Below are 21,477 nucleotides of genomic sequence, written 5' to 3'. Positions count from 1 at the left end.
TATCATCCTGTACTTGTAGCAATGGACCTAGCATTGGTTGGGCAGGCATGGACCAAGCAATGATTGACGACCCGTCTTGGGTGTCATCCTGTTGAGTTGATTTCGGTGATCGACATGTCATGATCCGTATTGAAATAGGGACGCCAGCTTGGTGTAGTGGTATCATCCTGTACTTGTAGTTCTTAACTACGCGATACAGTGGTCCGTCGTTCAAACCGGCGAGTTGGCTTACTTTTTTCCCACTTTTTCTTTTCGCTCTTGCCTTACAAACTCCCTCCATCTCCGCCCCCTTCGTCATCTCAACAAAGCCCCTCTTTGTCCACTTCGATCTCTTTGCGACGTCTAAAGGTCTGAAGTGCACGGATCGCGATGCTGTAGCGCTGTAGCGTTGTAGTCTCGCCGTATGACGTGTCATAACCCATCACGCGGACGCCCGATCACCGAGGCTCTCTACAGGATCCGAGTCCAGGGCATAGCTAAGTTTTGTTGTAACATCGTAACATCCGATGCCAGGATCTCAAACATAGCCCTTTAACAGCTCTCCTTATCGTCCGCGATGGGCACTTCCGTCGATGTCGCCTTTCCCGGCGACTCGCCCCTCCTGGATTGGGCCACGATCTTGAGCTTGGTATTCGGCGGTTGCTGCTCGTAAGTAAGACGGGCTTCCTAGTACGTACGATTGTTTGCTAAGTCACCGAACTGTCACATACATCCACTCCACTAATCGCACTGTCTGCTGGACCGTCAAACTCACTCTGCATCTTCATGTCGACTCCAATGCCGCTCCGGTATCAACCTCAAATCTCGACACTGGGTGGAATACAACCCCAACACCATCCTCCACAACGATCTACGCATTCCTGTAATTACGGTCGATAGCAACGTCTTTGCTTTGGAAGCCGTGCTCAAGAGTCATCCTAGTGCCGGTAAGTTTTGCTACGCTTGGCCAACCGGCAAGCTTCCACAGTCGACTGAAAAATCTGACGAAATCGCTATGATGCCCGTATGCTCCTGTGGCCTGCGGATCCTTTGAACAACTCGAAACGACCAATATCAACCTACTCGTCGTTCTTGTGGCTGGACCTGATGAATCTATTATCCTACTGTGGCCATGAAATATTCATCGGCTTGACTTCCGACTGACTCGGACATGGTGTCCAACCTGGCGTAACCTTGTCCGGTTGGAAACTTCCACGGGTACATCACCCAAACGACCCTGAACTCCACTATCGACTTGGATCCTCTACCTGACCGATCAACATTTCGCCGGCGATTTCCTCCTCATCCGCCGACATACTCCAGGCATCTTCCTGACCTTTGTCCAATTCCTCTATGTCGCCTGCTCGACCCTATCCACCCAGGTTACCTTTACCGGCGGATTGCCCCGCCTCAAGACCCGTGTCGTGCCCCTGAAACGATGGGCTGGGCAGGTGGTCATGTTCCTGGCCGTGTCGTTGCTCAACAACCTGGCTTTCGGGTTAAAGGTGAGTGGAGAGCCCGGCCATGACTCTTTGTATCAGGTCATTAATGCCCTTTCCGTCTTATTGTTCTGCATCCTACCCCATGTCACGTCAACGGTGTCAATACGATATACCCACCATAGGTCCCAGTCCCCGTACACATCATCTTCCGCTCTGGTGGACTGTGTGTCTCGATGGTAGTCGGCTGGCTGGCGGGCAAGAAGCGGTATAGCGGGTCCCAGGCGGTGAGTCTTCCTGCCGTTCGTAGCGCTTTCAAAGCTAGCCAAGCGTGCTAACAGATATGGGTACTGCCATGAACCTGCTTTGCAGCTCTCGGTCATGCTCGTCACCGTCGGCATAATCGTAGCCACGGCTTCAGCTCCGCCTAAACCCAAAGGCAAGCCACCCTCGATACAACATCGACCCGCGACTACTGCCTCTTCGAATGCTTGGGGTCTAGCGGACAACACGCAATACGTCATCGGCGTAGCCATTCTGTCACTCGCCCTCATCATCTCGGCGTTCATGGGCCTGTTCCAGGAAAAGACGTACAGCAAATATGGTCGTGGAGGTGCCGTCTGGCAAGAATCCATCTTCTATAGCGTGAGTATGGCGAATGCCAACCGAACAGCTCGCAGGGACTCATGTAGAGCACTCCGTTCATTGCCCCAGCACGCCCTCTCGCTCCCTCTGCTCGTCCCATTCCTCTCCAACATGTCGAACGATTTCGCTGCTATCACGAACACGCCACCTACCGTATTCCGCATCCCGATGCCACCAGGGATTTTGCCCAACAAGTACCCAGGGTCTCCTACTAGCAACGTTCTCGCCGTTGGCATCCCTTCGGCTTGGATCGCGTTTGCCATGAACATCTTCACCCAAGGCCTATGCATCAACGGTGTCAATCGGCTGACCTCGGTAAGTTCGCGCTGAACGTATTATATGCCTCCACATGCCGTATCTGATTTGCCTTGCCATGACAGCGGGTCTCTTCCGTCAGCGTCAACCTGATTCTGACCGTGCGCAAGGCCGTCAGTTTGGGGATTTCGGTCTGGTATTATGGCGCCGGATTCAACAAGGGATTGACGACTGGCGCTGCCATGGTTCTAGGTAAGTGATAATCCGCATTTGCTGACCCGAGTCCCCTGAGTAGTGTTGCTGAGAAGCAAGCCATGTTTTCCAGTGGGCACGGTACTATACAGTATGGCTCCTAGCCCAGCTCGAGTCGAGCAGAAAGCCAAGACTGAGCCTGCCGATACGATATCGACAGCAGACAACTCGATCGGTAGGACAACTGCTACCCAGGCTAGCGACGCAGACCTGAAACAACGACAGAGCGGTCGTTTCACGGAAGTTGAATAGATCGTACATATAGATGCTGAATGCACGCACGCATACACGATGGGACACGCGAGTCTGAACTTGGCCTTGATCCAAAATGGATCGCAGTCTAGCCAGAAGGAGGATCAACAGGTCGTTTGGCTCCCGCATTTTCGGCCCTTTCCACCATGAGCTGAATGGACGGTTGTGCTTGGGACGCGCATGTATGATCTAACTCCGGGACTGGGAGTCCACCTATGGCGCGAATGGGTCCAGACAAGTTGTCAAAGTAAAGTACCGGTCAACAGCATAAAGATGGACATAAACGGCGGCACAAGTCGCCGGACCTATTCTAGTTGTACAATTTTCGACATTTTTCTTTTGGTGTTGCCACCACGCGTGGTTTGGGTGTAACAAGGTTCGGGGTCAAAAATGAGATGACAACCCGACCTGAAATATAACGTAAAGCAAAATCGAAACGCAAGACCTCTTTTGTCCATATCATCTTCTTCTTGTCCAGAATAATTCCCCTCCGGCGACAACCTCTAGACCCAATCGCGAATCCGCTCGACCCGGCGTTCCAGCTTAGGCGCTCTCCTCACTGCCTGACGACCCGACTCGCTGGGGAGCAAAGATGCTGGTCCAGTCGGGAGCGATCCTCGGCTCGATTCTTCCCTCCAGCCTAGCAAGCGCATAGCTCCTCTGAGACTCTTTCCTCTCGTCATCCCGGTCGGTTGCCAAGGTCTGCACCATCCCACCGTTCAAAAACCCGGTCTGATCGAGCATATGCTGGATCGACCTTCGTGTCTTGTCCCCCTCTGCTGGTCTAGCTGTCCCGTACCTCGAATATTTCCAGGTCGATCCGCCATTTGACGACGAGTAGGTGCTACTGGGCGACAATACGTCGCTACCGCTCTTGCTCCTGTGATCGTGGCTAAACACGACTTCGACGTCCCGCGGCGAAAGCATCGGTGCCGAGGTGAAAGACTCTTCCGAACCTTCCCACTCGTCATCTTCGGTCTCGCTACCCGTATTCGAATCGTCTTCCTGGTCGTGCAGTTCGTTCTCGACCCCATGGCCGCGGTAGGCGTGCAGGACTGACGACGACGAAGCGCGACGGCGTTGTGGCGTAGGAGATTCGGCGCGGGTGCTGTTCATCTCCCGTTTGATCGCCATCGAGGTGGGAGAACCAGGGTAGATGACACTATGATCCGTCCTCATCAGTGCCGGACGACGGTCTCTGCGGGGAGAGTTCATCGTGTTCGCGGTGGCAGGACGATTCGGAGAGCTTCCGTTGAACCAGACGCCGATCTCGGTCCTGGATCTACGAAGAGGTCGGCCGCGCTACGACACACAACAAGTCCGTCAGCTGCAATCTCTACATGAGACTCGGCAAGCGTCCAACATACAGTGACACCGAGCGTCGAAACTCTCCTCACTCTCGCATCCCGACTTTTCAAGGATCCCGCGGCTTGCCTCTCTTCCCACTCACTACCGGTCCCAGTCCCAACCTCGTCGAAATCCTTCAAGAACACCGTATCCACCCTGGGGATTTCGGGCAAAAACCCTCCATGCATCCTCTCCAACGCCTCGCCGAGGTTCCTCCCAGGTGACCTCGAAGGGCTACGCGAGGAAACGGTACTCGAACCACTCCGACCACCTTTAGGGCTTTGAAAGGTCTGCCTAAAGATCCGCTTAAGCGAGGCCGTAGCCATCGCTCGTCGGCTCGTCCTCGTAGACCCAGTGGCGCTGGTAGGAGGCGCGGTCGAAGCAGAACCGGTAGTCGAACTCGAATTGGATCCGTCCGACTCGGAGCTACTGGTGCCGATCGTCAATGCTGTAGGCGTGGCGGATCTCGAGCGGGATACTATGGCCGGGCTTAGTCGCATTTGTGGTTTCGAACCGGTGGGTGTGATATCGTCTGAGAAGTCGGGGATGTGCAAGTTGGCTGAAGGCAGCGCACATGTGTCAGCATCTACTCGCACCGAATAGTTTTGTTTGCACTCGCTCAGACTCACCCATCATCGCGGTGTCAAGCTTCTCCAATCCAGCCGAACCTCGTCTATTCGTAATACCCAGCCCAACCAACCCCTCGTCTTTGCGCTCCCTCTTTCTCAAACTCTTCATCGGAGACCACGTCCCAAACTTGATCGAGGGCGCAGTCGGACTCTGAGCGATAGCTGGGGAGGGGAAGTACCCCGTCGGCTTGGCGTTCGGAGTGCATGGCACGCTGGAAGAGGAGAGCGGGGAAGCGGTTCCTGTCGAGCTGCCTGATGGGCTAAAGAACATCGGAGGGCGAGCGAGCGGAGAGGGAGATTCGAAGCGGTGGGTAGTCAGAGTCGAGGTCGGGGTGATATCGTTGGCTAGTTTGGATGATTTCTTGGGTCGAGGTGTTTGGAAGGGAGATCCCAGGCCAGGAGATTGCGGTCTACGTGATTTGGAAACGGGGTTGTCAGTGTCATCGCTCTCATCTCGGGTCGGATCTTCGACTCACAAGACGGGCATCTCCATCTCCATGCTCGCTCTGATCTCTTCCCTACTCCCAATCTTGAAGGGATCTGGGCTAGTCGCCAACCTAAACCCATCCAGATCCGCCTCGTCATCCACCTTCCGATTCTTGATCCAGACCACCTCGCCGTCATATTGTTGTTGAAACGGACTATCGAGCCTCGAGCCAAAGACGTCCGAGTAGTGTGCGTCGGCGCCGGCCGTATGTGGACGAGATGATGAGGACGCCTCGGATTGAGTATGGGACGAGCGTTGTACGTTTTTTAAGGCGAGGGAAGAAGGAGGCGGTCGAGTCAAAGGTGTCCGGGGTCGACGACCGGAGCTCTTGATAGGCGTCATGGGTGGATCACCAGCTCGCAAAGTAGGCGAGGGGGTAGTGGGTGGTGTAAACATTCTAGGCAAGGTCGTTCTAGTCGAACCGGGAGAGATCTCGGTGGTCCAGCCTAGGTCTGTTTGAGTCACAAAGATGAGAGGTTGCACGGGTCGACCGAGTGGCATGGTGAAAGAGTAGGAGTTCGGCTGTGTGCGATGCTGTGACCGCAAGGGGTGCGCGAGTGTGTATATATGTTCCAGCAGCCAGCAGCTCGTAGCTCGAGTCGGGCTGAATACTGATGATGACTATTGCGACGACGATTCGTTTTCCCGATTTGGTAACTCGGGCGGGCGGCCAACTTGATCTCGATCTGGTTTGCTGTGCTGCTTTCCTTCCTCCAAGTGATGTGATGTGACGCTCGAATTATTCGGGCACAACGCTTGTCCGGGCCTTGTTCTTGTTGTCGTCTGTCTCTCTGTCTTCGGCGAGTTTCGAATCCGGGTTCACTCGCGTTTCAAACGTTTCGGGCGAGACGCGCACGGACCTCGCTCTTGCTGTGCACGTAGTGAATAACCGGTTTGCGCAACCCTCGATCTCGCCTGTTCCTGCCCGGCGCAGTGTGTGTAACCCTCGTTTAGGATGATGCTGTGTACCTTTAAGTGGTATTGGCTTGTCTTGTCTCGGTGGTTGTAATATAAGTGCAAATCCTCCCTCGGTTACGTCGTTCGGCCCGAAATTTCAGAGGTGTTCCGGAAGTGTGATCCGGGAATCGAAGTTCTTCTTTGATCCACCGAAGTGATGGACGACGATGACAACAAGCAAGCGATTATGATTGATGGAGAGTTGCGAGTCTGTTTTGATATCGATCTGGCAGTTAAGCTCATCGTCACCAGGCGAGTCGATACCTGACCCTTCACCTACTTATACTCAACCTCCAACCCCTCTTACGCAGGTAAAACCTTTTTTGATTACCCTAATCACCCCGGACTCGAACCGACGTTCACGCACGCCCGCATCCCACGCAGCTTCCTGCCTCCCTGCCTTCTGCTTCCCTTGGACACCGCTGATCACACTCGGACCCCGTGTTTCTGGAATCAGAAGAAAAGCCGCTGACGTCCACATCAAACGTCCAGAAGCGGAAATTGATCATCCGCTACCGTGTGATGCCCGCACCCCTCGCTTTGGTTGGTTCGTCCGGGGATGACGAGTTGAGCGTCTCGAGTTTCAGATGAAGCACGGGTAACGATCGTAACGATTTTGTTGTTCTAGACCACGTCGATCATTTTGGTCTTCTTTGTGTGATCATCGGTCTTACGGGTATTGGGAACCCTCCTTTGGATCTTTGATGGTGACACACGGCTTTGATAAGGGGGAAACGGAAAACGGGGTCGAAGGCGAAAAGTGATGCTCAAAGGGGAAAGACCGAACGATACTCCGAGCCGAGATTCCAGGGTGAAAGTTTGTGAATCGAGATCAGCTGATCAAGATAACAGTGATCTTTGATCTTTGATGGGCTGTTTTCGCGATCGTGACCGAGAAGGACAAGCATTGCATCGGCGGGGGGTCTGAGAGAGAGAGAGACGCAGGCTGATAGAGACATGAGAGTCTCAGCCAAATTGTGACTCGTCCTGATTCTCTTTAAAACGAGCGAAGTTTGGGACCACACCCGATCGAAGAATTCAGAATCACTCCTTTTCGCTGATCAAACGCTTTCGCTGGCTCACGCGCGCGCGGGCGCGGAAGGAAACCTTGCTTCCCCAAGTCTGAAACGCGATCAAGATCAAGAAGCACCTGCCCCTCTTTTCCCTGCCTTACCGGTAATGATGGCTCGATCGTTTTCGATCCCAGCTGACAGAGTACACAGATCGACAGTTTACTGGAAACTAGTCATCAGCTCATTATCGCGGGTCAGCAAGAAGAGGGGGCGAGGGTCAAGTGATCCGGACAACATCAAGGCAAGGAGGTTGGGCTGGCTGCGTTTCGGATCAGGGCTAATGACGTCGATCCATTCCATTCGACTCGATGTTCGACGAGCGGTGTTCGACATCGGGAATCGGAGTGATCGGAAGGAGCTTTGGGTGAAACAACAGGCGATGGATCGTTTCAGGTTGAGTGTCTCGAGGGTGCGGATATCCCATCATCGGACCGGGTATAGGTGTGAGATCAGCGGTACTCGATCGAGAATATAGAATGAGTACTAACGCCCACCTGCTAGTTGCCCCGAGAGTCGACAAAGTTGCACGGCGAGGCTATCAAAGTCACGTGACCTAGCTATTCTGCACGACTGTGGTCCGTCTCCTATCCTCGGTGGCTATTTGGTGAGATTAACCGAGAATGTGGAGGTCTCGGTTTGGTTTCGACGTCACTCACTCACTCCCGCTCTAATCGCCAAGGTTGGATGAGGTGATGATGAGCAAGCAAGCAAATGGCTCGAGGAGGTCGATATATAAGGGTATACACATTTGAACCAACTCTTTCATTACCTGGCACCGCCTCTTCTTCGACTCGACCAACAATCGCACACACCTCGCACCATCATGTCATCCACCCCCACCACCTCCCGCGTCTGGACCCTCGCCGAGCCTCCTACGGGCCCCATCACCTCGTCCACCTTTTCCCTCGAGACCCAGGACCTCCCCGAACTCAAAGACGGCCAAGTCCTCGTGCAGCCCACCCACCTGTCCAATGACCCAGCTCAGAGGACGTGGATGGACGGGGATACCGATCCCCGTAGGTTGTACGCCCCGCCCATCTTGAAGGGACAGTCCGTTACAGCTGGGGGGATCGCCAAGGTCATCAAGAGCAAGAGTTCGAAGTGGAAGGAGGGGCAGGAAGTTTCGGGGACATTCGGGTGGTACGAATACGCCGTCGTCGACGAGAGTCAGATCCAGAGCGAGGCCATGTGAGTGCAGTCGCTCCTTCCCTCGACTCTTCCCTACACTGCAGACATGAGACTCACGAGTAACGCCTTGCCCGCTTACAGCAAGATCCCAGGCCAATCCCCCGTCATCTCCCTCTCCTTCCTGGGCGGCATCGGGCTCACCGCCTACTTTGGTGTGTTCGATGTATGCAAGCTGGAAAAGGACAGCGTTGTAGTCGTTAGCGGAGCAGCAGGGTTAGTTGTGGCGACTGTTCTCTTCCTTCCTCGCCCGGAAATCGGAGCGTCATGCTGACATGGTCGATATTTCGACAGCGCGGTCGGATCGACCGTCGTCCAGATCGCGAAGAAGGTCGTCGGGTGCAAGAAGGTCATCGGGATCGCTGGCGGCAAGGAAAAGTGTGATTGGTGAGTCCCGCCTCCGCACCGATTGGGCCCCTCCCAATCAACCTGACCGACACGTGTCCCGTCCTGTCGCCTCGCTCGTTCGCAGGGTCAAATCCCTCGGAGCCGATGAATGCGTCGACTACAAATCATCTTCCTACGCCAAAGACCTCAAGGATCTCCTCCCGGACTATGCCGACGTCTACTTTGACAATGTCGGAGGAGAGATTTTGGACGTCATGTTGCCGCTCGTCAAGCGGTACGGCAAGGTCGCCGTCTGCGGGTCTATCGCTAGTAAGTCATCCAGCCGCTGTCTGCCGAGGTGGATTTCGGAGGCTGATGTGGCGATTCGCTTTACGATAGACTACAACGGAGAGCCTATGAAGCTCAAGAACTGGCGAGAGGTGAGTCGAGAGCGAGATCAGGCTTTATCGAGTGATACTGAGCGCCATTCCTCGTTTCTGTCTCTAGGTCATCTACAACCGATTGCACATCCAGGGTGAGCTCACCATGACACCGATCACTCCCTCTCGCTTCCTGCTGACCTCAGCCTTCCCCTCCCTTCACCTTGCAGGTCTAATCATCTTCGACTACCTCGACCGAGCCGGACAGGCCATCTCGGACCTCAGCGGATGGATCAAGGACGGCAAGATTGAGACTACCGGCGGCGAGATGATCGTGGACACCAAATTCGAAGACATTCCCGCTACGTGGCAGATGTTGTTCGAGGGCGGAAACAAGGGGAAATTGATCACCAAGTTGCAGTGATCAGGTTGAACTTTGCGGGTTGTTAGAATGCAAAAGGACGTCGTTACTGTAGCCAAAATTACAACAAGATGCGATATGAAGCTTCAGTGAAGTAAAGAAAGAGCCATGTACAGTTTGTGGGCGTCTGACGCTGTAATGCCAACGCGAGGGGGTTGTTTGTGCTGGGATTTGGGAAGACCCATCAGCCGCCAGTAGTACTATCGCACATCCGGACAAGTAACGCAAGCAGAAGGGGAAAAGAAGCAAAACGCATAAACCGGTATCTTATAACCGGACAATCTGCAATGATCTCTCGTAATTGATTACAAGTCCCCAACCGAAATGAATCCTTTTGATGTGGTACCACAACGTCGCCCCGATCCACCCACTATGAGCCCCCAGAATCAGACTCGTCCTTGCGGGCTAACACTCCTCCTCCTCGATCCGGCTCCGCCACCCTGGTTCCTCCCTTGGAGCCCTCGTCCGGCCTCCCTGGCGTTGTACCCGGCAGGAGGTCGGTTGAAAGCAAAGTCGCTAAGATGCAGTAAGACGGGTCACAGCAGATCGAGCAGCGTCAAGATCAGACTCAGGTCAGCTAAATGTCCCGATCGAGGACAAAGACTGAAACGGAAGCGTGCGAGAGGAGAGGGATCGGACGTATTGTGCTTACCAGTGAATCTCCTGACCGAGCATCTCCTGTCCGTTCATCGCCGCGATGGCCTTCTCCGCCTCTTCCCGCTGTCCGTACTCTATCAGTGCGTACCCCTACACGCAGGGACCATGGGGGATCGGTCGCCCATAGGTTTCAGTACAACATCCGCCTCGTGCCCGTTCACGTTAACGGTACTGACCTTGACATAACCAGTCCGTCGGTCCAAGTTCAGATGGATGTTCATGACTTTTCCGTAATCCGCGAATAGGTCGGTGACGTCCTCTTCAGAGGCCTCTTCGTGCACGTTGGTTACGACGATGATCCATCCTTCGACCGCTGGTGATAGATAGGTTGATAAGGAAAGGCAAGATATCGGCGAAGAAGGGAGAGGACGAGTAGAAGTAGGGCGAGTGAGTGTAATTCTCGGGATGTTTCGGGACGGATAGAGAAGGGGACGTACATCGTGCAGCGACATTGCTAGAGCTTGCATCTCCTCCGGTTGGTACGGACTCGTAATCCGTCTCGCCTATAATATTTTGCATAGGTAGTCAAGGTGTTGATAACAAGGTAGATGATGGTCGTTGTTGTCGTTGTCAGGATTTGTTCGGATCAGAGTGGATCAGCATACGCACGCTCCGCTGCCACTCGCAAATCAAACTCACCAAAACCTCGACCCTTCTTCTTAATCTCTAAATCAGCCCAACGACCCAGACCACCACCCCACATTAGACTCGATCAGTCAAAGGTCTTCATCTTCTCTGAGAAGCATGTCCAGCAGGAGCTGACGGAACGCGACCGCGACCTACCTCCATCGGTTCCGCGCATTTCGACGTCGGCCATGTTGAATCGGTACTAAGTTGCTGCTTTTGTGTGTTATATGAGCTATGAGTCCTGGGTCCGAGAGGTTGTGACGTCGGACTTGGAGGTTGCATTTCGAGGAGATGAACATGATCGATGTGCCTCATGATAATGACCAAGTTGATGATTGATTTGATAATAATCTGATTGAGATGACGTGTAATTTGACATAGTAATAATTAATAAATCGTCATCGCTCATGTCCGAACGGGTCATGCCATGCCATATGCAACCTTCACTCTCGATCCAGATACCTTCCTACATCATCTCACCGATCACCATAGTCTTCCGCCCGTCTCGTCAACCGTCATCGGAACTACTGAACGACCTCAAGCAAGATGAGGATCACAGGCCCGATCCTGTGCGCGGCCACCTTGGCAAACGTCTGCCAGGCCGCCCTCAAATCCGGCCAAGATGTCTTCACTCCAAAGGACATGCTCTCCCTCCCTCGACCCTCGCCCGCTATCGCCAGTCCCAAAGGTCACCTCGCGCTCAGCTTGGTTGGGGAATACAACTCTACAGAGAAGCTTACCACCAAGTCTCTCTACGTCATTTCCACTGATCCTAAGCGAGCGGAAAAGGATGATCCCGTCCTGCTCGTCAGGTCGGACAAGAGTACCTCGATCGGAGAACCTTTATGGTTGAACGAGGAGACGATTGCATACTTGAACACCACGGGAGGTTCTTCTGAACTTTGGTCCATCTCGCTCAACACGTCTTCGCATCTCGATTTTGAATCCCAAGGAAAAGAATCCCACCCGCATCTTCCCGTTCCTCATCACCTACACACTTTCCCCATCGCGCCTTCCTCGCTCAAGTTCAAGGCTCTGCCCAAGACCGTCGCTGGCAAAAAGGATTTCTATCCGCATGAGACGGGAGTCTTGGCGTTCTCGGCTCATGTATGGAAGGGCGCTTCGATCGAAGATGCGGCCAGGTTGGACAAGATGTGGGAGGAGAGGGACGACGAGGGTTTGGTCTGGGACGAGTTGTATATCAGGCAAGTCTGAACATGCATTGGAAAGCTCCCGTCAGCTACCTTTTCATTCAGCTGATGTGTTTACCTTGCTTACGTTGACAGAGAATGGGACACCTGGAGGAACCCAGGAAAGGTCCACCAAGTCTTCTTGACCCTCCTTGACATTCCCCAGCCCGCCACCTCCCGCTCCGTTCGACCTCACCAGACCTATCTGGCGCCATTCAACGCCTCAGCCACCTACTCGCTCATGCAACCGTTCGAAAGCGGTCAGTTCGACATCTCCATTCCGTCCTTTGGAAAGGACAAGGAACCGAAGATCGACGTGATCATCAACGTCAAGGACAAGTACCTGAATTACGCTTTCCATACCCGCCGACAGATCTACCTCACCTCGGTCGGGTTGGAGTGGAAGACGGTCTCTCTGGCCGGATCTTATCCTTATGAAGGGTACCAGTTTGCGTCCAGCCTTACCGGTTCTGGTTCCGACTCTACCATGACGGCGGACGAGCCCACACTCCTTACCTCGGGAGATCAGGGGTCGGTCTCGGAGAGCAAGTTCTCTCCCGAAGGCAATCAAGTGGTCTGGTTGGAAATGCAAGAAGATGGCAATGAGAGTGACCGGAATACGGTGGTTGTCTATGACTTGGAGGCGAGGAAGAAGTCGGTCTGGACAGAGAATTGGGACCGGAGCCCGAGTTCCGTTACTGTAAGCATTGGTATCTGTTTCGTCTGGGACGCGATAACCCTCACTGAAATATCGTCTATACCGTTTCGCTACGCTGTAGTGGTCTCCGGACGGCCGATCTCTGTACGTCATCGCCGAGGACCGAGGCTCTTCCTTGCCTTACCACCTCAAACAGGCCGATCGACTCCCTACCCCGCTCTTTTTCAACGGATCGACCGCTTCCATCCAACCCTTGAGCAACGCGACGTTCTTGTTGGCCATCAGCTCTTTGGCACACCCGGTCCAGGATTACGTGCTCGATATCAGCAAGTCGCATCCGACTGCTCCTGAGTCTGTCGGTGTTGAACCGCCCAGTACCACCTTGCCCGCGCTGAGCGATATCAAGCAGGTCACCTTCTGGGCTCAAAAGGGCCTACAAGGCAAGAAATTGAGCCAGGGCGAGAAGTTTTGGTTCGAAGGCGCCAACGAGGAGCAGGTGATGGGATGGATCGTCAAGCCTCCTGGGTTCCGGGAGGGGGACAGGGCTAAATGGCCCCTGGCCTTCCTCATTCACGGAGGACCTCAGGGGGCTTGGGAGGACGCTTGGTCTACCCGTTGGAACCCTCAGGTGTTCGCTCAACAAGGTGCGCTGTCCATCACTTCTTCTGCTCTGCTCTCTGTTGTAATCGATCATACGTGAAATGAAAGCTTACACATCACGTCGACATAGGTTACGTCGTGGTCGCCATCAACCCACACGGTAGTACCGGATACGGTCAAGACTTTTGCGACTCGATCCACTCGCCTAGAAACGATTGGGGAGGGAAACCCTACCGTGACCTCGTCGCCGGCTTGCAGCATGTTCTCGATACCTACCCGGCCGTCGACCGGGAGAGACTCGTCGCTGCAGGTGGATCATATGGCGGATACATGATCAATTGGTTGCAAGGGCACAACTCGCACACCAACTTCAAGGCTATGGTCAACCACGATGGTGTCTTTGGTAAGTCTCGAAAAGACTTAGGCGGCTTGCCGGAATGCTATACTCAAATTTGTTTGTATGCGCATGCACAGATGTCCAGACCATGTACTACTCAACCGAACAGGTCTACTTTTCCGAGAGGTGAGGTTAATTGTCTCCCCTTCTCTGAGGGCCTACCTAACACGTACATCGCATTGTCAGGGAGGGCGGCGGTATGACCCCGTGGCAAGACCGATCGCAATACCAAGAGTGAGCATGCTGGAATCAGGCTCGTAAAGGTCACATGCTCACGCCTTGTACAAACAGCTTCAACCCAATCAACTTTGTCGGCGAATGGAGCACTCCAATGCTGGTCATCCATGGCGGTCAGGGTAAGCACTTGGTCGTGTATACTCCACCCATATCGTGCAAGCCTGATGTATCCGTCCGTTTAGACTTCCGAATCCCCGACTCCCAAGGTATCGGGGCCTTTACCGCCTTGCAGCGACGAGGTATCCCTTCCAGGCTCCTGTACTTCGCCGAGGAGAACCACTGGGTTCTCAAGCCAAAGAACTCGTTGCGATGGCACACCGAGGTGTTCAAATGGTTCGACGAGTTTGTCGGCGAGGAGTCCATGTCCGCCTTCGACATGGTCATCCAGGCGTGATTGAATCAGGCGGTGCATATGAATTATAGGTAGTTGCTGATGTGGTAGATGTCATACAAATTTGTTTGAAAGGCGTTGAATAAGAATCGCCGGAAAGATACATATACAGAGCGAAATCAAATTCCTTGCACAAGATATAAAACTCCCTGCGGCTACCGAAAGCTTGCCTTCTTCAAAGCCCGAGCTGGACCCATACCCGAGGCCTGTCCAACTTCGAGCTTCTTTACAGCAGGGATGCTCTTCAATGTCCCTTCCCTATGCGCAGATGACGCTGTCGAGGTCATGTAACTGCGTCCACCCGATATGGATCGGGCGGTGGCTTTTGTCGGTGACACGACCCGGGGCCGAGAGCTAGTCGTCTTGAGCGAGCTTAGTCGGTCTTTCGAAGTCATCAGAGCTGGTCGAGTCCTGCCTAGAGCATTGTCGCGTGTTGAAGTTGTAAGAGCAGCTGCTCTCTTTTCCGTCGGGGCTGAGACAGTTGAATCAGGTCGAGCGTCCGGTCGCTCGGCAGCGTCGGCAGCGTCGGCCGCGTCGGCCGCATCCTCCGCATCTTCTTGTATGTCAACAACCTCTTCTGCTGGGTCCTCGACGTCGAATTTCAGTTTCCTGGCCTTTTTCGCAGAGGCCAGCTTTTCCGCCACGATCTTATGCGAGACGTAACGCGCCAGAGGGGTAGCCGGTCCTTTTCGCGCTCGACGCTTCAGTGCCGGTGAAGCGGCTTTCGAGGGGGAAGAAGAGTCTGGGCGACGACTCCCACCGGCCAACGGCGATGAAACGGATGGCAGGCTCTTCGATCTTATTGGTGTCAAGAGTCGATGAGCGGATGTGGGAGGATAATGGGGGATCACATCATCCCGAGAAGATTCGGTTGACAAGGAAGCTGATCGCCGTGATGGTGTTGAAGGAGGTGCCGACTGGCTCAATGACGAATCGGTCGTTACGGTCGTGGACGAAGTTGAAGAGCTCGGTGATGGTTCTGGCGACCGTTTTGACGGTTCTCTCAAGAGTTCTTCGAGCTCACGCGCCCGCCTATCTTCCAGATAGGCGGCTCGTTCGGCTTCGAAGACGGCTCTCTCCTGTGCCAGCCGAACGAGACCCTCTGTCATGCGACGACGTTCCGTCTCTACTGCTGCCTTCTCGGCTTCAAGCTGTTCCTTGTCCTCGCTGTGATGTGCTATGTTCAGCAAATGTTTGTGCCCTGAAGAGGTCTAGATTCCGAGCTTACTCGGTAATGGTCGCGGCCGCCATAGCTGTAGCGATCTCTTCCGTCCTCGAAGCGGTCTCATCATTGTCCGATTCTTCCGCATCGATTACGTGTTTCAAAACAGGGATCGGCTTCCCACTCGTCTTGGCGTATTCCAATACCAATTCTTGAGCCTCTTGGGCTGCCTGACGGGCGTTCACTGTAATCATGAATAGCGATAATGTTTTTCAGCCCCTATCATTATTTTCCCTCCAACGGACCGAACTCACCCAACTGCTTCTCAACGTCCTGCATTCTCGATCTCATCAACTCCTTGACCCTTTCCACCCTCTCTCCCTCGAGCGTCTCCAAATCAAGTTCACTCTGATACAGCCTCGCCGTCTCCCTCTTTTCGGTCACTTCAGCCTCGACTCGGCTCTTGAGCTTATTTATGAGTTCCCTCAAGCGGGTATCGGCTGACAAGGGGTGCGATGTGGATGAAGAGATTTGAGACGAGTTGATAGATTGGTGAGCGCTGAAAAATGCCGAGGGGGTGAGTCGAGCGGGTTCCTATATAACGACAGGAAGTTCTATTAGCATGTTTTCGGCGACATGCTGATACAAGGTGGACCATCGACGTACCGGCCCGCCCGAAGCGATAGCGAGCACGCCCTGCAGCTGATTCGCTGTGGACAAGGTCACATGCCTAAACGCCTCACACTCTTCCTGCAGACTGATGATCGTCTGGTTCAATTCGTTGATCGCCGGATCCCAGAACGAATCCTATATGCCAACCAGAGTGGGTATCAGTAAGCGTTACTACAGGTATTTGAACTTTCCCTACAGAAAGGGACTCACCGCACGAGGGATCTGTTGAACCGGGTCGATCGGGTTCAACAGCAACATCCCGCCCCTGTTACTCGCCGTCGATACTCGAGCGTTATCATTACATAGCCGTTGCCACTGTTGCAGCGTCTTTTCCAGCTGAGCGTCTCGTTTCTTGGCATCGTGCTGCAAAGAAGAAGGAGAAGATAAAAGCAACAGCCCGTGTTAGCATTCAAATCAGATATTATAGTCGGAGTGGATTATGGTTGACGTACTTGTGCCTGAGTCCGGACGAAGGCCAAGGCGTTCTTCGCTTTCTGTGCCTCATCCTTTGTGAATTTATGCGCCGCTTGTTCTCTTTGCAGCTTGACCGTCAGATCTCTACTCGATTGGACAACCAAGATGAGAACCTATTTATCAGTCCTTCATGATCTCGATTACACCTCGCAAGACGTCCAGCTTGTATTCGGCTCACGTCATCTGCGCCTTGGTCCCCTCCTTGTCCTTTTCTGCAGCAATCACCCGTCCCTTGAGCTTCTTATGCATCCCGCACAGTCGCTCATGGTCGTACGACAAGACACGGTGAGCCGTCGAGATCGTCTCGGTTCGTTCGAGGTCTTCCTGTAATCGTGCGAAGAATGACAAGTTTGATTAAACCATTCAGATCGCCAATTCGAATGTTCGCGATGAGATCAGACCAGACGCCGACTCACCGTCCGCTTCTGCAGCATGCCTTGTAATATCCTTATCACATTATCCCGATGTTTCGAGCTCAGCCCGTCCAGCTTCAAGGCCGACTTGGTGATCCCCTGAGCATACAGCTGAGCGTTAAGAGCTACCAAGTTTGATGGCTCTCTACGCTCGCTACTATATTGTTGTTCGAGAGAGGAGACGATCATGAGCGTTCGAGTTCTTCGCTAGGTAGTCCCGTTAGGCAGAGGAATGTTATGGCTGACCTTGACGGCGATTTCTCGCCTGATGCCGACGGCATCCTGGTCTGACTAGTACGACCGGTTGACGCTGTCTTGATATGATACTACTCCTTAGCTATAAAACGTGCAGACGACAGATATCAGATGACGACGGAATAGTTTGTGTACGATGTCGTCTCTCTCTGTCTCTGCGTTGTGATTTGTTTACACTTTCACTTTCAGTGGTTGATCGATCATCTACCCCCTCTTTCCACATACAAAACGCGTGGGAAAAGCCACGAGACGATCTCGCCTCGTTATGAAATATGGATGGACAATCCACCTCCGTAATCAGCGCTATCAACGCCTTTAGCTGGTCATAGGTCGGTGAAGCAGCTTGGACCAGCGGGCGGCAAGAAGCTACGAATTCTAGGGGATTGGATCGTCGGGTCTGGTTGCTCATGCGCGCACAAGTCTCGGCAAGCAAGCCCGATGAGACGTTCCCAACTGCTGAGCACACTGTTGTCCATCTTTCCCAGCGTGCCGTTCTGGACCACTTCCGTCTGTGTCAATCGGCTGAGTCGAGTCTCGTTCAGAAGTCTCGTCGTCTGCGTCGACCGACTCAAGAGAGACTCGCCCAGGCGCCTCGCCGGGCGAATTCCGCACCACCTTTCTACGCTTGATATGGCTCGCCGTATTGCCGCTGCCGTCGTCGTGATGGTTTCAGGTTCGCGGACGGTCGATCGTGCCCTTGGCGACCTTTTTAGAGACGCTATTGCCAGACGAATCGCTGTCGCTGTCTTGATGATGACGTTTGGGCGAGTTTTGCGGGTCGCCATCGAGGGCCTCGGCGACGTCATTGAAGAGGCGCTCTGCAGGTGAATTCCAGCCCGGGTTTTTGGACTGAATCAACGATACCGTCTCTTGAAGGTTATAGGACCTGGCTATCTTTTTGATTGGCAAGAGGAATCGACGGCTAGGCGGCTAAGATCAGATTGCAAACTCGTTAGTACGTCGGTCACAGACAGTCGGCCGGCCATTACGTACCTTGTTGAACTGGAAAGCTCTCCACCAATCAGACTGCCATCTTATACCGATGTACCGGTGTAGATTCTCTTGTCTGTTTGCCGCATAAAGGCGATCTTGCATTCGTTTACGCATATCTGGCTCTAGGTCTTGGGGTTCGAGTATCGCCTCCCGCAATAACCTCTCATAGATGTCTGCTGTCGTATGTTGGGCCTGTTCAACTTGATCTTCGGAGAAGGCCAGTAATTTGATAGCCGTAGTAGCAGGCTGGTTGGGCAAGTATTGCATTGACACATTGAACTCCCACCTGCTGCAACTCTGCCATAGCTCCGGTACCGGCGCCGCCATGTTGTCGCCTGTTGAACGTGTTCGTTGAAAGTTGTCGCCGTAGCGGAAAGGTTGTGACCGTGCTATTCGCGACAACCTGGACCACCATGGTCCTACCGTTCCAGTGTGAGCGGATTCGATGTCTCGACCGGCCATGGTACTTGGTGGTGGTATTGAATCAGAGCATATACAAAAGAACACAGTACAGTCCCAGTATATTCGTGAGATGCTATACGCGTTGCAATGCGCAGTCTACTCTGGTACAAACAAGTGGCACCACGCTATACGTCACGTTTCAGTGCTGGTGAGCTCACATCGCGTCCTCAGCAAGACACTACAACTCGAGCGCGGTCCATGTTGTATGCGAGGGAATAGTTCTTGGCAGGGTCACCGTCGTAAACGCTGGCAATCCTGAATGTTGCGAAATAGGTGCCCGGCTCGGAATAGGTAAAGTTCGAAGAGAAGTTGACGAAATCCTCTGCGTGTGCCAGAGGGACCGAGGTGAAGTTTCCGGTACCAAGATGATCCCACTCGGCTCGGACGATCCCTCCTTGTCCGAACGGGACCTCTCCCGACCCTTCGAATTGCACTGGCTCGCCACAAGAGGTCCTGACGATCTGCTCGGCTCCGCCTACTCGAAGCCGTGCCACGGGTTGCACGCCGCCTCGCTGATTAGCCTCTTTCGGAACGGTGATCTGACCGTCTTGCAATTGATAGTTTGTATACGGGGGTTCGATACCCTTCTCCACCCAGCGGTGTAGATGATAGAGTGCGTGGAAAAGGATACCGCTATAATCGACCACGTTCTGTCGCCCTGGCAGCCCTGAAGCTCCCGGATGATCTGCGTTATCGGTGAACCAGAGCCTATAGGTATCTCTCGAAGCGTCGGGTCCCATAGCGCGCTCGACTTGGCCTCTGTACCAATCGGCATTCCAGGGGGGCGAGTTTACATCGAGCAGGTTTTGTACGACTATGGTCTTGGCCTTGAGTAGACCCGTATGATTACCCCCGCCCGAGGGGCCCGAGGCGATGAGGGAGTGAACCAAAGGAGACCTCTGAGGGTACATCGGAGTTCCCGCAGGACTATGGTCCTGACGATATTGATCATAGATACTGAAGCCCTCGCGCAAGGGTAGTTGATGGCGAGCGTAGAAGTGCGCCGCCAGGAATTTACTGTTGTCGAATAGTAGCCTGAGTCCCGGCGTGGCCAATATAGTGGCGTTGGCAAAGTCCAGTCCCGATACGTTGTACACCACCTCCTCGCTACTTGGTCGAATTTCGAGTGGAAGGTCGGGAAGGACTTTCAATACCGTGCCGTTGCAGTCGACTAGGCTCAGTTCGGCACCGGACAACGAGTAGCCGGATGGAATATCGGGAAGCTTGAAGAAGGTAGCCTGCCCGGATTCATCAACGGAGATCTCGACGATAGAGGAACTACCGCTGCGCCTTCTCTCACGGATGAAGCGCCCGAGATCGGTTTCTTCTGTTCCGACGTATCCTGGCGCGTTCCAGAAATCATTCGCGTAGGTAGGGTCGAGGCTGTAGATGGAGGGGTAGAAGCTGCGTAAAAGGCCGCTATCATAGACCCAGTTGTTGAGGGTTTCCCATTGTCGAGGCGGAAGTCCAAGCGCTGTGCACTCTTTGAATGTGGCTCGCTCTAGGGCGGTCAGCATCCTTTCAGGCTCCTGGTCGCCACCCGGAAGTATGGCGTCCGCGATCGCCTGGCTTTTGCCCTCGAGCACCAGCGTGCACATAGCGAGACTGCTAACATGATTTGGGATACTTGTAGGTATAGCTTGGATATATGGGACGCCTCCCTGCCAAACGTCTTGTGTATTTTCCAAGGCGCCGACACATTGTAGCGATCCTCCGCTACCCCCGTAAATGTACCCGTTTATGATTGAAGATTTGTCAAGACCGAAAAATTGCCTGGCAATCTGACGTGAGAACTTCGCTGTAGCGGCGTCCTGACGATAACCCAATGAACCAGAACAGGATACTGTATAGCCCCCTTGATCCGCGCTGAACAGAATGCTTTCGTCGGTAGCATTGCCTGTAGAGAGGGGGTAAATGTACTGGAAGAAACGGTTGGCGAATTCTACCTGGGCGGGTAGATAGACACTGAAGGTGATGGACGTATTGTCAAACTTTCCCAGGACTCGCCTGTGAGGGATCGGCAGGTCGATATCCCGTTCTTCCAGTATCATGGGCTTGTCGAACACGGGGTCTTCGCATATCGAGTCGACGAAGTATGGCCCGTCCAGGTAAACCGGTTGACAGGTAGGCGTCTCAGTTGCTGAGACCAGAGAAATCGGCGCGAACAGGAAGGCTAGAGCAGGAGCTAATGCCAGAGCCAACATGGTGAGTAGTCACAGAGTATATCGAGGTGGGACGTATGATGTATTCTTGGTAAGATCCATTCGGGGAGGTCGCTCGCTCCGACTCATTTCAGGTTGCGCGAATCTCGCCTGTGCTGTGATATAGGACCGGACAGGTTTCTTGAAGCAGCACATCCCAAGAAGATGAGACAGATGCACCTTTTACCTGGACCCCTCGGCCCCTCGAATATCCTCCACACCTCTACGGAGATGACGTTCGAGCGCTCGAGTTTAATCTCAGTCCTGATCTTTAACTCCGTCGGTCTAACATGAAACAAGTATCTCCGCAGGGAACAGGATTGCTTGTCTTGGCATGACGTCTGTCCGAGGCCGCCGACCTCAACGTCATGAGTTTGTCAGATCACCCCAAGTCGTTCTTCCGTACCATACCTTACCACGATATCGGTAATCTCGCCTGTCATGCTGTCAAATTACCAGT

The 21,477-nt window shown here is 53.7% G+C and overlaps 8 protein-coding genes and 1 non-coding gene across 9 annotated transcripts; 4 read left to right on the top strand and 5 right to left on the bottom strand.

The window, feature by feature from the left end:
* Positions 1 to 142: 142 nt before the first annotated feature.
* HD553DRAFT_t89 lies at positions 143 to 229 on the top strand. Its single transcript has one exon. It is a non-coding gene; the product is annotated as a tRNA-Thr (tRNA).
* HD553DRAFT_336559 (putative UDP-N-acetylglucosamine transporter) lies at positions 201 to 3,277 on the top strand. The gene is made up of 9 exons (XM_046182241.1): positions 201 to 476; positions 539 to 648; positions 880 to 926; positions 1,303 to 1,484; positions 1,604 to 1,705; positions 1,791 to 2,063; positions 2,133 to 2,378; positions 2,444 to 2,570; positions 2,644 to 3,277. Exons 2-9 carry the CDS (start codon positions 557 to 559, stop codon positions 2,820 to 2,822), a joined length of 1,248 nt encoding a protein of 415 aa, XP_046034471.1. The 5' UTR covers positions 201 to 476; positions 539 to 556; the 3' UTR covers positions 2,823 to 3,277.
* Positions 3,278 to 3,365: 88 nt separating this feature from the next.
* Positions 3,366 to 5,786, bottom strand: HD553DRAFT_351698 (uncharacterized protein; the record flags this gene model as incomplete). Its single annotated transcript, XM_046183639.1, has 4 exons — positions 3,366 to 4,124; positions 4,190 to 4,728; positions 4,799 to 5,208; positions 5,275 to 5,786. 4 exons carry the CDS (start codon positions 5,784 to 5,786, stop codon positions 3,366 to 3,368), a joined length of 2,220 nt encoding a protein of 739 aa, XP_046034470.1.
* Positions 5,787 to 7,999: 2,213 nt separating this feature from the next.
* On the top strand, positions 8,000 to 9,783 carry HD553DRAFT_287398 (uncharacterized protein). Its single transcript, XM_046178281.1, has 7 exons — positions 8,000 to 8,503; positions 8,585 to 8,716; positions 8,795 to 8,887; positions 8,973 to 9,157; positions 9,227 to 9,267; positions 9,335 to 9,362; positions 9,438 to 9,783. Exons 1-7 carry the CDS (start codon positions 8,139 to 8,141, stop codon positions 9,629 to 9,631), a joined length of 1,038 nt encoding a protein of 345 aa, XP_046034469.1. The 5' UTR covers positions 8,000 to 8,138; the 3' UTR covers positions 9,632 to 9,783.
* A 91-nt stretch (positions 9,784 to 9,874) lies between these two features.
* HD553DRAFT_315919 (uncharacterized protein) lies at positions 9,875 to 11,175 on the bottom strand. Its single transcript, XM_046180544.1, has 6 exons — positions 11,069 to 11,175; positions 10,925 to 10,951; positions 10,723 to 10,788; positions 10,462 to 10,598; positions 10,281 to 10,375; positions 9,875 to 10,144 (listed from the first exon to the last, which is right to left on the bottom strand). The coding sequence occupies exons 1-6, from the start codon at positions 11,100 to 11,102 to the stop codon at positions 10,015 to 10,017; spliced, it is 489 nt and encodes a 162-aa protein (XP_046034468.1). The 5' UTR covers positions 11,103 to 11,175; the 3' UTR covers positions 9,875 to 10,014.
* Positions 11,176 to 11,389: 214 nt separating this feature from the next.
* On the top strand, positions 11,390 to 14,715 carry HD553DRAFT_86523 (putative peptidase). Its single transcript, XM_046184553.1, has 8 exons — positions 11,390 to 12,117; positions 12,199 to 12,802; positions 12,882 to 13,404; positions 13,491 to 13,763; positions 13,835 to 13,883; positions 13,944 to 13,991; positions 14,049 to 14,113; positions 14,177 to 14,715. Exons 1-8 carry the CDS (start codon positions 11,459 to 11,461, stop codon positions 14,386 to 14,388), a joined length of 2,433 nt encoding a protein of 810 aa, XP_046034467.1. The 5' UTR covers positions 11,390 to 11,458; the 3' UTR covers positions 14,389 to 14,715.
* HD553DRAFT_86549 (Afadin and alpha-actinin-binding-domain-containing protein) lies at positions 14,465 to 17,579 on the bottom strand. The gene is made up of 9 exons (XM_046184554.1): positions 17,353 to 17,579; positions 17,110 to 17,260; positions 16,872 to 17,017; positions 16,672 to 16,777; positions 16,430 to 16,582; positions 16,214 to 16,354; positions 15,862 to 16,141; positions 15,614 to 15,791; positions 14,465 to 15,552 (listed from the first exon to the last, which is right to left on the bottom strand). Exons 1-9 carry the CDS (start codon positions 17,385 to 17,387, stop codon positions 14,541 to 14,543), a joined length of 2,202 nt encoding a protein of 733 aa, XP_046034466.1. The 5' UTR covers positions 17,388 to 17,579; the 3' UTR covers positions 14,465 to 14,540.
* Positions 17,580 to 18,030: 451 nt separating this feature from the next.
* Positions 18,031 to 18,681, bottom strand: HD553DRAFT_344344 (uncharacterized protein; the record flags this gene model as incomplete). The annotated part of the gene is made up of 2 exons (XM_046182978.1): positions 18,031 to 18,291; positions 18,355 to 18,681. 2 exons carry the CDS (start codon positions 18,679 to 18,681, stop codon positions 18,031 to 18,033), a joined length of 588 nt encoding a protein of 195 aa, XP_046034465.1.
* A 43-nt stretch (positions 18,682 to 18,724) lies between these two features.
* HD553DRAFT_351694 (uncharacterized protein) lies at positions 18,725 to 21,020 on the bottom strand (the record flags this gene model as incomplete). Its single annotated transcript, XM_046183638.1, has 1 exon — positions 18,725 to 21,020. One exon carries the CDS (start codon positions 21,018 to 21,020, stop codon positions 18,984 to 18,986), a length of 2,037 nt encoding a protein of 678 aa, XP_046034464.1. The 3' UTR covers positions 18,725 to 18,983.
* Between the last annotated feature and the right edge of the window lie 457 nt (positions 21,021 to 21,477).

The sequence above is a fragment of the Filobasidium floriforme genome, assembly GCF_021052385.1.
Source record: "Filobasidium floriforme strain CBS 6241 chromosome Unknown HD553scaffold_19, whole genome shotgun sequence".
Taxonomy (NCBI): Eukaryota; Fungi; Basidiomycota; class Tremellomycetes; order Filobasidiales; family Filobasidiaceae; genus Filobasidium; species Filobasidium floriforme.
The sequence above is the reverse complement of the archived record's forward strand: the minus strand, read 5'-3'. Positions and strand labels throughout refer to the sequence as shown.